The sequence below is a fragment of the Barbatula barbatula genome (genome assembly GCF_947034865.1).
Source record: "Barbatula barbatula genome assembly, chromosome: 17".
In the NCBI taxonomy this organism is placed as follows: Eukaryota; Metazoa; Chordata; class Actinopteri; order Cypriniformes; family Nemacheilidae; genus Barbatula; species Barbatula barbatula.
In genome coordinates this window covers 13,060,786-13,074,819 of record NC_136780.1, presented here as the reverse complement: position 1 = coordinate 13,074,819, position 14,034 = coordinate 13,060,786, and the positions used below count along the sequence as shown (strand labels likewise).

The 14,034-nt window shown below is 39.5% G+C and overlaps 2 protein-coding genes across 13 annotated transcripts in view; one reads left to right on the top strand and one right to left on the bottom strand.

Annotated features, from left to right (window-relative positions):
* Positions 1-12,588, top strand: part of foxp1a (forkhead box P1a) — a 26,684-nt gene extending 14,096 nt beyond the window's left edge. For 3 of the 9 annotated variants that reach the window (XM_079478168.1, XM_079478172.1, XM_079478175.1), the window contains 14 exons: positions 1,973-2,107; positions 2,520-2,609; positions 2,787-2,913; positions 3,571-3,736; positions 6,647-6,751; positions 8,649-8,736; positions 8,991-9,074; positions 9,204-9,411; positions 9,651-9,727; positions 9,876-9,977; positions 10,073-10,194; positions 10,297-10,360; positions 10,690-10,841; positions 10,953-12,587. In XM_079478168.1, the coding sequence (XP_079334294.1) occupies positions 1,973-2,107; positions 2,520-2,609; positions 2,787-2,913; positions 3,571-3,736; positions 6,647-6,751; positions 8,649-8,736; positions 8,991-9,074; positions 9,204-9,411; positions 9,651-9,727; positions 9,876-9,977; positions 10,073-10,194; positions 10,297-10,360; positions 10,690-10,841; positions 10,953-11,106 (1,674 nt within the window). In that variant the 3' untranslated portion in view covers positions 11,107-12,587. Of the gene's footprint in view, positions 1-1,972; positions 2,108-2,519; positions 2,610-2,783; positions 2,914-3,570; positions 3,737-6,646; positions 6,752-8,648; positions 8,737-8,990; positions 9,075-9,203; positions 9,412-9,650; positions 9,728-9,875; positions 9,978-10,072; positions 10,195-10,296; positions 10,361-10,689; positions 10,842-10,952 lie in introns of all 9 variants that reach the window. The other 6 variants (XM_079478173.1, XM_079478170.1, XM_079478171.1 and 3 more) reach the window with 4 other exon arrangements.
* The window catches only part of tns2a (tensin 2a), a 48,442-nt gene continuing 46,898 nt past the window's right edge, over positions 12,491-14,034 (bottom strand). For all 4 annotated transcript variants that reach the window (XM_079478163.1, XM_079478164.1, XM_079478165.1 and 1 more), the window contains one exon: positions 12,491-14,034. In XM_079478163.1, coding sequence (XP_079334289.1) covers positions 13,893-14,034 — 142 coding nt within the window. In that variant the 3' untranslated portion in view covers positions 12,491-13,892.

Here is a 14,034-nt window from a genome sequence, read left to right as displayed (position 1 = left end):
TGTGAGTATTGAGACAAGCTCAGCTAGTTCAGTCAGATGTAAAGATAGAAATTGTTTGTTTTAGCAATTCAGGTATTGGGACTCTTTACTCACCGTGTTTGCGTTTTTGTGTACATAATGAATGCATGTTTTGCGTTCTTCCTTTCCTGTATATTTAACTATTGACATTTGCGCTTTCTTTATTCACTTAAAACCACAACTCTGTATTTTGTAAGTAACTTTGACCGATTATTGAAATCCGAATGCATTTCATTTTGTTCATTGATGGATTTACGTTGATGTAGAACCGCACTTGTTTTAGAAGCGTTCCCTTTCTGTAATGTCCGTCCGATCGACCCCTCACTTTTTCTTTAGTGGTCATTCATTTGATCACTCCCTCATGACAGAGTCTGTGATATCTGATCACTGTACAGATAAAAGCTCTGAATGGGCCTTTTTTCGGCATCACACTGACTTTGCCAGTCATTTTATTTCGTGTGTTTGTCTTTTAAGAGCTGCATGCTTTTTTCCCCCCTGCCTTTGCATTTTACATTTACCCAGATGCACAGCACAGGAAAGAATGTTATTTTTACTTTGGGCGGGTAGACGAAGCGAAATTGTTCAAGGTATTGAAGGGGAATAACAACGGGCTGTATTTGTTTTTGGACTGCTGAAGCCTGTTGATTTATGGCTTGTGTTTTCAGAAGCGATCGCTTGTTGACATGTACTCACTCACGGGGAGTTGCTTCTCCGACACACTCGCAAGAACAATAACAACAACAAAACAATGTTTGGACTTGTCTGTTGTCATTGGAGACAACACTCATCGGTGCGCACCGTGCCCCCGAGAGAGAGTATTTACATTAATTTGCTGGTATGCTTATGTTAGTGTTGGGATTTGACATTTAAAACGTTTCTGTGTTGAAACTAGACGGCGTAGCAGTTTGTCATGTTCAGAGCTGTTTTACAAGCAAATGTCAATTGTTTTCTTTAGGCCGTTTTTCCATTCTGCAGATAATGCACCGAGGTTAAATGTTGTGTATTTTATGTATCGAAAAGAGATGCATGGATGTTCTGCAAAGTTATTTCATTCTCATGGTTTTTGGCTGTTGAACCCTCTTTCTCACAGGCGTGTGGGTACAGCAGTCATCTGTTATTGTTCTGTCATAGCTGCAGTATCTAGGTCTGAACACACACTTATTTTCTGGAAATTTCTGTTTGTTTGTTTGTGTTGCGCTGACTTAATTTAAATGGAATCTCCAGTTTTGCTTTTACATTTGTATCCCAGTAGATGTATTATTTATGCGAATCCCTAAATGTGACTTTAATTATTCTGTTTATGTTTATTCATTGTAAACATCTTAAAAGCGCTGAGTGTTTTTGGCTGGAATCGTGGTAATTCCTGGAGGCCAAGTGAAGCATGGGCAACCTCACTGTGCATTTGCATTTACATTTAAAACGCCCTTCTCGGTTGTGGGTATTTTTGTTTTTTCCGTTGTTTGTTTGTGGCATTTGTAATGTCTGCGCCATAGCTGCTGTCAACAAATGAATAATGTATTTGTCTTTTATCTCCACCGGTTGTTTGTGTAAACGTAAAGGCATGGAGAGGAGTCTGTCGTTCATGTTTAAAGGACTGTAAGCCTTGTTATTTTTTTAATTGTTTGTGTATTTTTTTTTCTTGGGGTTTTGTTGACCCTTGCAGCCTCGAGGACTTGGAAACTATTCCTTGAATGTCTAAACAATCAAATCTATAAAAGCATCTGGTCTCTTTTTAGCAGTTCACTTGTTTTGTAAAATGTAAAAGATCTGAGTCGTGTTTTTTGAAAGCATGATGTTCGTACACGTTTTACATCATGAGGTGTACAGATGGAATGTTGCAACTAATGTTCGAGCAGGTGCAATCGATCATGACCATTTTACTGCAGATGTGCTGAAGCTTGTTTTTAAAAACATCAATTTGACATTTATTCATGATAAACATGTTTGTGTTTAGGTGCCTGTATCGTTGGGGATGATAACTCAGGCCATCACCCCTCAGCAGATGCAGCAGATCCTCCAGCAGCAGATCCTGAGCCCCCAACAGCTACAATTGTTACTGCAGCAACAACAGGCCCTCATGTTACAGCAGGTACACACACACACACCAGCGTTTCCTGCACCATTGTTCATTGACAGCACTGCATTGCTGCTGAATCAACAGCGGCATGCAAAACAAGAATAACTTCAGTCCAGAGCTCACGGTTTGATTTTATGTAGTGGGATAGGACAATGGGACAATTGACAACTCTTTTTGTGATATCCTTTCCAACATACACAAACAGTTAGTGTAAAAATCTCATATTTTATATCTCAAATTATAGCTCGAGAAAGATCAGTATTTTCACCTTTGTAAAGAAAACTATGAACCACTGAAGGTAATCGGTTAAACAGGCACGGGATCAGCCAAATGTAATGATCTTCTTAACCTTTTAATATCACCAAAGAGGTTTTCTGTCTTGATCAACTAATACATTTCTGTGTTCTCGCTCTCTTTGTCCTAGCAACAGTTCCAGGAGTTCCATAAGAAACAGCAAGATGAGCTCCACCTCCAGCTCCTGCAGCAACAGCACGCTGGAAAACCCAGTAAAGAGGTAAAAGACATCCGAACCGTCCTGTCACAGAAGCCATGCAGTGTCAGACTACTGTTTGTAAACGAAGATGTAGATTATGCTCTTTACTGTGAAGTTGGTGACTTCTGTCCGTGTGAATATTCTGAATGGACACCGTTTGTGTGACTGTAATGTGACTGGTGTCTGTGTCCTCAGCAGCAGATCATGGCACAGCAGATGGCGATACAGCAACAGTTGCTCTCCGTTCAACAGCAGCACCTGCTGAACCTGCAGAGACAAGGCCTCCTGTCTATCCCGCCAACGCTCGCCGGTACACTGTCTCAGGGTAAGAGCACCTCACTGCTAACACAAGCTGCCCGTTAAGCCTAAGATATACACTTTTCATCTGGCAGGTCATGTGATGTCCACTGCATTATTCAACACTTTATGTGGATTTGACGACCTCAAATTATCATCACAATGAAACTGTGAGCTGCTCACAGTTAAAAAACATTGTTGATGTAGGTACAGTATGTAGATACAGTATTCATAAATGTGTACATGATAGGAACAAAAGCACATTGTTTGAATCAGACTGCTGTCTGAATGCTTTCTCTCTTGAGACCTGTTAGACATTTTTCTGGGTTGCTCTGGAAGAACATCTATCTTTGTTTATGTAATAAACAATATAGCAGAAAAGTTTGAAGGTTAAAGAATCTTTGACTAGTGTAAAGTAGACTTGGTACATGATTTTCAGGGGAAAAAGAGAACTAACCTTGTTTTCTGCAGTGAATGTTGGAAGTGGAAGCAGTTGTCCACGTTTTGCCTTTTGTTTCAGTCTTAAGGAAATTTATGTTAATTTTTAGATTATATATATATATATACCTGTTATCGGCTTCCAGTGTTAAATAATTATCGGTTATCACTCAGAATGGACACATCTGTGCATCCCTGATGTAAATAGCTCTGGGGTGATGTAATGAAGGCAATGTCTCACTCACAGGCCTGATCCCCGTTGAGCTTCAGCAGTTGTGGAAAGAGACTGCAGATGCACGACAGGAGGAAAAGAGCAGAGGAGACAAATCTCCCTCTCCACCCAAAGGCCAGATCCACAACCATCACTCCAGCTCCAACGGACACCACGTGTCCCGACACATCCGGAGAGACAGGTACTTTATCATCCTTACTGATGCTGAAGCGTGTTATTTTTCGGTATTACAATACTTCGCCTTTACAAGTTTAATAGGCAGAAATGTCCTTAAAAGCGATAATTCACCCATTGTGTCATCAATTATTCACTCTCATGTCTGTATTACTTATGTTTTTCTCTGTGGAACACAAAAGAAGATGTTTTGAGAAATGTCTCATTGGTTTAAATCAATGGAGGTCAGTGTTGTTTTATTCAAAGTATTTTCTTTTGTGTTCTGCAGAACAAAGTCAGTCATACAGGTTTGGAATGAGGGTGAATAAATGATTGAAAATTCATTTTTGTGTAAATTGTCATTTTAAGGAAAACGTTTAGCTGTTGATAGTAGCAATTCCCTGTTCTTGAGCCAGTAACATACGAGCCAGGGCAAGCAAGTACGTTTGTTTGCTTAAAATTAGCTTGATGTCGTGCATCTTGAACACGTCCACATCACACCCTGGACGTCATTGTGCTAAGTTAAGTCTTCGAGATGTTCAGAGGAGTTCAACAGCTTCATCTCGCTGACATCAATTCTAAATATTCGATGGCCAGTTGAACCAGTCGAGTTGTTAAATGTTGACTAATATGTTTGTTTAAGGGAAAACTGTTGACAAATGTCATTCGTCTCAAGAGGGTGCATTTGTCTTTGTGGCAGTGTGAAAGGCATACGTTTGCATCAATGTGTGCCCTGCAGGCTTTCTGTTCGAGCACACACAAACACATACGTGAACAAACTCGCACTGAGGTCCAAACCTGTTTGTCTGTATGATCCAAAAGTTTGTTTATCAAACTCACTTGCCCACCGGCTGTGGGAACATACAGGCTCACTCAAAACATTGTGCTTTCTGTCTTTTGTCTTATTATTTGATTTATAAAAGATGAGATAAGTGGGTCATGAGTCGGGCATCAACATTTTCTGCGGTTTTGAACGTTGTCGTGGGATTAGCAAACAACTGAATGACAACTTATCTGATTTCTAAACAGACCTTGATGTTTCTATGACAGGAGAATAGTCAAGCTAAATACGGTTATATAAGAGCGTGACTCTCGTGTGTACGATCGAAACCACACTTGCAAACGTATTGTCCGTCATGTCATTGACATTCTCATGGACAAGTTTTCAAGGCTTGTTTTCGTGTTGATTGTTGAGTGTTTGACAGGAGGAGGGAGTGTAGAGAAAGGGGATTGTTTTCAGTTACTTGTTCATACAGGCTTTATATTATCGGCTGCTTTATGAACTGGACAGTGTTAATTTTTGTCTTGTACATATTTGAATCGTTTTTCCTCATTTCTGACCCCTTTAATGCAATTCCACCATAAAACACTACTTACATTTTTTATGCCCGTTAAGGCACGGTGGCGATCTGCCCTACTACCTTCTGGTAACCAGCTACGTCACCTCACGAGTGCTCATATTTCAGCAGGTGCCAATGTGTCGTAGTGTTGGATGGATGTGATCTTTATTGTCAGCAGAGCCCCCTCGCAGCGTGCCTGTGCTTGTTCGCGTGATATCCGTGGAGGGTGAGCGCTCAAGGACTGTGTGGTCAGTTTCATGTGTCATGTAAACTGCTGCCCGCCAGAGAGACGCCTGCAACTAAAACCTTAAGTGCAGCCGCTGGCACCAGAGAACAAACCCATCACCTCTTACAGAAGACCACAACATGTGGGCATTGTCTGTCTCTCTCTCTCTGGGTTACTGAGCGACATGCAAACACTCTCACAAAATGTAATCAATCCTTTAAAATCCATCCCGCTCCGTTGTTATCCGCACACTTCTGTGACGTTTCCCTCCCGAGCGCTTATTCCTCCGAGGCCGGCTTTTGACATTTCCATTGGAATCTTCAGAGCCCCGTCTGCGAGAACAAACAGTTCCTTGCACCAGTTTGTTTTATTGTGTCTGCATGGCTTGTTTATTTGATTGTTCAGCGTGTTAGAAGAGGGAAAATAACAAAGTCTTGTTTTAATTTGTCAAGAGTGAGTCATCTGGTAGGGCCAGGATTGTGTTGGAGATGCCCGTTGTAGATGTTTTCCCTCTTCGTTTGAGAGTTTAAAGGGAGGAATCTGCTGGCAGAGACGTGCGGGACTCTTTTAGGCAAGAAAAGTGGAGGGTCGTGGGTCAGGGATCTGACCTCTGGTGATCCCAAACAAATCAAGCATTCTTGGCATTTTTCTTTTGAAGTATGAAAATAATCACTTCTCACTGTTTGAGTCCTAAACATGCCGGTGAGTCCTTAAACACAAACTTCTACAACATTCTGGATGCGATAAATTGTTTGACACTGTTGATATGTAAATTTGTCCATACTTGTGTATATATAAAAATATATTAAAACAAATATTTATCATTATTACTTTATATAACACAAAATAATGTATATGATGTTTAAATTTAAATTATTTATACATAACATTTATTGTTATAAATATACATATCAACGATGTCAAACGATTAATCGCGTCCAGAATTTTGAAGAAGTTTGTGTTTAAATAATATGTCTGTGTACTGTGCATATTGATTTAGTATTTATTAAAACCACATACACATGTATATAAATATAGAAAATATAAAAATGAATGAATGTTTTCCTAACTATTTATGCATGCATGTGTATGAGTTTATCAATACTAAAATAATTTGCACAGTAAACAGACATAAATAAATATACATTTCTTTTTTTAATGTATACATGTTTGGTTCTATTTATATACACATTTAAATAGTGTCACGTTATACACACACATTATTTAAACTCAAACATTTATTCTGGAATCGCGATTCATCGATTTGACAGCAGTAATATTTTAATATTATTAATATTAAATAAATGTTTTGCTTTGATCACAGACTTTCACAGCATAACTGTTCATGTGATTGTGTTTTTTTATCTATCAGTTCTCATGAGAGTCAGTCCCAGAGCGCCCATCCTCTGTACAGTCACGGCGTGTGTAAGTGGTCCGGCTGTGATGCTGTGTTCGGAGACTTTCAATCATTCCTCAAGTGAGTCGACAGCTCTCATCCTCTGCACTTTATTATGCCGTTTGTCCTCTTTACAGATCTGCCGCGTACAGCACTGACCTAATTATCATTTCTGTTCGTGCTCGCAACCTTTTTTACAACAGTTTTTCCCCCGTTCGAGTTTCCTTTTATTGTTTCGCCATATTTTTCTATTCCCACCCTTTCTGTTCGTTTGCATGTGTGCCGTTTCAGACTCGCCCATACAACAGCTCAATGAAAATCTGCCGTCGCGAATGTCATTTCAAAATGTAAATACACGAAGTAAGAAAAATGTGAAGAAATGTAATGGCGTTAAACGTGTGTAAGAATGTCAAGGTCAGAAATGAAAGAAGCAGATGTGTGACATTGACCGTGTTCTGTACTAAAGCTCTCAGATTACCTGACATAAGAAACGCTGAGAATATTATCCATTGATCTTCTGAAATGCAAATTTTCTCTTAAATTGCTATGCGTTTATATATCAAATAAGAAAAATAAAAGCATTACTATTGTTCTCCGTGGGATGGACCCCGCTGTGTGTAAATACCCCCATTTCTTGATTTTCTTTTCCGTATCTCTCTGTCTGTCCCCTGTGGCGGTGCAGTCATGGGGCCCCTCAGGGTTGAGCTCAGTGCACTGATAAACACAGTACCCATGGTGATCCTGGCCATCCCTCCCAAAACAAACAACAGGAGGATGTTTATCTGTGCCCCTTCCACTGACCCTGACCCCTGCTCTCAGTCTGAGCCCCGCCCTGTCTATTGCCACAACACTGCCTTTGTTCCTCAGCTCAGTCACCGTTGCACTATTACAAACATCACACTCCACAAACTTCCACTGCTAAATTCCCTGCACAAACCCACCGAATGTGTAAGATGTGTGCGATTGCGTTTAGTGATGAAATTGACCCAAATGCTTACAAGCAATAGTTCTGACCATTTGACCATACTAAACTTTTCTTGTTGCTGTACAGGTTGAAGCGCGTAAGCTGTGCATAGCTCAAGGGGGGGGTGCATTTGTTTTGTATACAGGATTTCAAATATTGTATGTGCCGATGTACTGATAAGAATATTTTTGAACCCAAGCCAGCACCATATTTTTGTTTGAGAGATTTGTCTTTTTGAAAGTTTTATGGCCTTTGTACGCTTTCTATTTGTATCAACTGCCCTCTGGTGGTCAATAGTATAACTGTAGGATTCATGAACCCTATGATTCATTCAAACCGGTTTACGGAGTGTTTGTAAATAACTCTGTAATGAATATCTTTGTTTGGGAAACAAACTGTAGGGCGGGGTGACATGTAGTCATAAACAATGAAACAATAAAACATAAACAAAGATTTACATTTAATCTTCTAAGAAATGTGTTCAGTTCCACAAGGAGCATTGAGGTCTGTCAGATGATTAATCTCATCCAGATTAAAAGTTTGTGTACTGTGCATATTAATATCGTATTTGTAAACGTATGGGCATTCATGTCTACATATTTGGGAAAAATGTAAATGTTTTATTTATATTTACCAATCATTAAAATTATAAATGAAAGTTTTCTTAAGAAAATGTTTCTTCAATATATGCATCCATGTATGTGTATGTGTTTATTTATGTTCATTTTTCGTAGGTAACTCGAACTATATTTTCATGTGTTTGTAATACAATATTACTACACACAGACATATACAATGTAAACACACAATTTTATTCTGGATGTGATAAATCGTTTGAAGGCCCTAATGTGTGTGAAAACCTTTAGCAGATATTTTTCCGTCCAGTTTATGGAAAGGAAATGATCCATTTAATGAATGAAACCTCCCATTCTTCTGTTTTTGTTTTGTTGTAATTTAACCCTTTATATGAAACGGAAATGTTTTGTATTAAAACCTTTGCGTTGTGTTCGTCAGGCATCTGAACAGTGAACACTCTCTGGATGATAAGAGTACGGCACAGTGCCGAGTTCAGATGCAGGTGGTTCAGCAACTGGAGCTGCAGGTACTTTATTCCACACTTTGGAGGTTTTGTTTTGTTTGAATTTGTTTAAGATAAGTGTGATAGTCTTAGGTGTCACTTGTTTTCTGTTTGCATGTTGTTGAACATCCTGCTCTAATCTGAGCTTTAATCTTTCTTCCTGCTCTGTATGTACTGTACGTATACATAAAGAAAAATTCCCAGCACCAACAATAGACGTCGTCTTCAGAAAGCTTATCTGTGCTACGTATCTGTTTTTGTGTGTGTTTGTCAAACAGCTTGCCAAAGACAAAGAACGCCTTCAGGCCATGATGGCCCACCTCCACGTCAAATCTACTGAACCCAAACCAGCTCCTCAGCCAGTATGGGGCATTTTATTTACTCTTGGGGTTGCTTGTGTATATATAAATATACATTTATATAAAAGTATATTATTCTTCAGTTTCTCTTTAAAACACGAGTTCAGACGTGGTTTATGTGTTTCTTTTCAGGTGAATCTGGTATCCAACCTCACTCTTGCCAAAGGAACCGTTCCCAAAACAACTCCCTCTATGAGCCTGTCCCAGAGTGCCACAGCCCCATCCACGCCGCTCACATCACTGCCCCAGACCTCGTCCGTCATCATCCCCACCAGCCTGCACAGCATGGGACCTATCCGCAAACGCTACTCTGACAAATATAATATGGCCATGGACCAAGGTGAGAACATGAGCCGTGTTTACAGTCACTATAATGCAGTTAAAACACATTTATTCTGTCATTTTTAATGCTATTGTTCAGTCAATGGAGTGTGGCATCAAATGAGCAAAAGCCTGTTATATCTAGATCGGAAGATTATTTTTCTTGGACCTCTTGTATGGAATCAGATACGCATGTTGTGCCATTTATTGTATTGTACCGCATACATCAGACAAACTTGAAACGTGTGTTTCTCACAGATATAGTTCAGAATAAGGAGTTCTACCTGAGCGCTGAAGTCAGGCCTCCGTTTACTTATGCAGCTTTGATCAGACAGGTGAGGAACCACGACTCCACCCTGTCAAATCACATCTGATGAGACATCATCAACCATTTACTTGGCAAAAACATTATACTTCATTGACACCGACGGTACATCAGCTACCAATGAAAGACCCATTTGATAACCTTTTGTTCATTTCTAGGCCATCTTGGAGGCACCAGAAAAGCAGCTAACACTAAACGAAATCTACAACTGGTTCACTCGAACATTTGCGTATTTCAGACGCAATGCAGCCACGTGGAAGGTAACTAAACCGCTCCTATAGAAAGCTATCAGTTTTGATGTTATATATAAATAGTGTTTTGGTTTATAATGATGTCACTTTTTTCGGAATCCCAGAATGCTGTTCGCCACAACCTCAGTCTCCACAAGTGTTTCGTACGAGTGGAGAACGTGAAGGGGGCCGTTTGGACCGTGGATGAGATGGAGTTTCAGAAAAGGAGGCCGCAGAAAATCACTGGGTAAAAATGCAATTCATCCTCGGATATTAAAGAGTGATACGCTCAGACTCTTGTAAGGTCACTGATGCTAAAGGTGTTGAGATCTTTTGGATTTTTTTGCAGATCTCCTCTGGTGAAGAACATTCAATCCAGTTTGGGTCAGAGTCCTGCTTTATCTGCTTTGCAGGTATGAAGTCATTTCAGCATGATTGACAAATGATATCGAATGTAATGTTATTTTTATAGCAGAATTTGATAAAGTCACCCGTAGGCAGCATATAAATGCTTAAAATGGTTTTATTGACACAAGTGAAACCTTAAGCTGTGTATCACTACAAAATATTTGATTCACTTCTGGGTTTTTGTTCATGTCAACCATGAGCCATACGGCAGTTCACAAGAACTTAACTTAGTATGACATACACCTGTAACACATTTATGGCTGTTCATATTCAGTTAATCTTGAAAAACAGGTTTTATTCATTCGGATAAGTAATGGGATGTGTTTGTCTTTAGGCAGCGATGGTGGACAGCAGTCTGCCCCTGTATGGCTCTGCGTCTTGTCTGAAGGCCCTGGCCAGCACTTTCCACGAGGACATGAGTTCTCAAGAGCATGATGACGGTTCTCACAGCGACTCCAGTCTGGAGCTGTCTCCTCTGCCCACACTGTAAGCCACATCTCTAATATATTGTGCATAACTGTAAAATCTAAGCAAATATTAGAAAAAGACATCAGAATGGAAAGTCAAAGGACTCACATTTGTGATCTGTGTGCACAGGCATCAGTCTCAAATTAAAGAGGAGCACATGGAGGCCGAGGACTATAACGGCTCGATGTCTCCAGAGACGGAAGACCCGCAAAGTCCAGACACCAACCACGATGCAGAATACACAGACGATCACAGCCCAGCCTGTCAACCAGCTTTATCCTGAGATCCTCGCGGGTCCGCAGCCCCTCATTGATATCTGTCCCGTGTACCAACAGACTCTGAACCCTCACACATGAAAATGAAAGGAGCAAGTCTTTATTTATTATTTCATTGTACCTGTTTCTGTTGAACGCAATGGATTGACCTCGGCGGTACTAAAGGGCTCTCCTCTGTGTTGACGTTTATACATGATCAAGGTTTGCTCATCAACTTGCAAAACATGAAGAGGGGGCTGTAGGCTACACACATTTTGTCTGTATATTTAACACTACAGCGCCTGATTTGAATCAACGGGAGAATGGTTTCCCTATCAACTAAAATAATTTCACACCTTCAGATTTTTAAGCGGTCTTGAGACCAGATTTAGTTTAGTTTTACTGCAAAACGTCAGACTCGGCTCAATGAAATGCTTTTCGCTGCAAGGTTGAAATCCCTTCTGCCTTTAAATTTGGGGCTGCTCATTGGAAGAATGGAAACCGAAATTATGAATGTCTATCTTTTTTACCTCTGTTTTTCCAGAAAAACACAAAACCAAAGGGGAACATTTTATAACCAGCACTTGATGATGAATGTCTTTTCAATTTTTGAGTTTTGCCTTCTGTTTTGATTGTTCTTTTACTAGCGTGTACAGAAGGTTACTGTATTTCCATTATCTAGCACATTTACACAGAAACGACACTCGAGAAATGAAATCGAACCTCAACAGTCCCGATCATTCAGCTAGCAGAGCTTAACCAAACGTTCCTTTTGTATTTTGAGTAGTGATGAGATTTTTGTCTAGTTTGGTTGTTTATAGAAGAACCATCAACAGTTACCAAAGATTGTAAAAGTAATGTTTTATGTTTTGTACCCTGTTTACATTGTCCCATTTAATTCGGCCAAGACCAAGAAGTCTTCACTGTCTAGGAGACGAAAGTTTCAGAAGCATTAAATGCCCTCATGCTCATGACATTGAGCAGTTTATGAACTGTAATCGTGATCTGATGCCGTGCTTGACAAGGAAAGAATGCATAACCATTGACTGAATAACTTATGAATGTTACACGTCCAAACGAGATGGATGACCTCTATTTCAAATCAATGGTGTCGGTTTGTTCAACACTGGCCTTATGATTAATAAAATCTTAGTATAAGAATGTGAAAAAACGAAATGCTGACAGTGGTTTCTCTTTCATCGGTTTCATCAAAACACACACACACACACAAAGTATTCAAACATTATTCACATTTTTTAGCCTGCTTCGTTCCAAGTTTGATTTTTAATACAACTATGATCCTGTTTGTGTCGAAAACGTGTGGATGGTGGCCCGATAATGTATTTCATCAGACGTTATAATGCAGATGTCACACATCTGTTCAACAAATAAATGAGATCGTGAAATCAGTATATGGTACCATGACTTTACATTTCTTTATTATATTTTTCATTTGTGCATACACTGAAAAACTAGCATTAGGTAATAAAAACCTTTTCTTATCAATCTCCTTCCATGTAGTCTAATTTACTTTCCAAGTCCGCTGCATGTGAGAAAATATATTACTACATACAAAGATCAATAAGAAGATACAGACCACAATATATTAACGTTGTCATTGACGTGTCTGACTATCTGTCGGTAACTCGATGATAAAGGCATGTCAAATAAAAGGTACAGCTTATATCGTAACTGAATGAATACACAAATGTCTTTGGTTATAAACAACTGCAGATTTTTAAAATCGCTCGTATTATAAAAGTGAAGACTTTCACTAGTCATGTTTAAAGACCGAATACATTCCAATACGATGTTTTACTAAACGTTACGACGGATGTGACCGTAAAGTGTGATGATGTTACATATATGATGTCTATATGTCACTGCCGACCATAACGTGTTGACCCAATTCTCTCAGGTAATAGATCCCATGACCATGAGCCTTCCATCATGACACTGAACTACATGACATAAAAATCCTCTCTATACTGGAACTCCAGAAAGCGCATTTAGCTGCTCTGCTTCCATGTCTCGTCCTCCATCTACACCGCTATCTCAAACGCTCTTTAACTTGCGCTGCCGTTCGCTGACACACTGGGCCAGATTGAGAAAAACCGTGGCACTTCAAAACAATATAAACTTACTGCTGAATAAAAGTAACTATTTGACTTAAAGTAACACAAAAAATGACCTAAACTGGACACATATTGACATGGATATAGTAACCGCTGATTGTCATACTGCAGAGGCTTATATCTGTGCAATTCATACATTCTGGAGTGCATATATGTATTTTATTCAGGGGTCAATGGCAGTGCTTTCTTTTGGAAGACCCCTGATGCTGAGACTATGCTTAGCATTTTTGGTGCTATGAGTGATTTTATGTAAAAGCTAAAGCCATTTACAATCCTATTAACCAACTATAACTTAGTTAATAGCCTACGGCTCCAGCATTTATCGGAATATATTACTGTGACGAATCGTGAATCGCACATTTTTGTACTGTGACAGTAATGATCAGAACGAATATTCGATTTTCATCCTTCAAGTATTTTAAAAGGAACTTATAACAAATCTTATTTTACATACTTGAAGCATTATTGTATCGCATTTGGCATTTTCCTTCAATACCGTGGAGCCCTGTTGGTTACATTCTGTAAATGTTGTTTTGGTATAATATCAGCAGTAAAGCTTTTGTTTTTAAGGCTAAACTACACATTTCTGTAGCGTCGTAGCCCTTAGTCTTTGACCGTAAAGCCATGTTGGAACTTTAAGACAGTTGTGCGTGCAGATAATATTCTTCATCCCCGGGGTTTTAGCGTCTTTGTGGTGCCAGCATGACCTTGTTAATGAAATTGACGATGGCAGTCGCCGGCTGCTCGGGATCTAGCTCTGCGAAAAGGTGGCACACGTTCTCTGCAACGCTCCCGGGCTTCTTGGCAACAAAGCCGAAAACT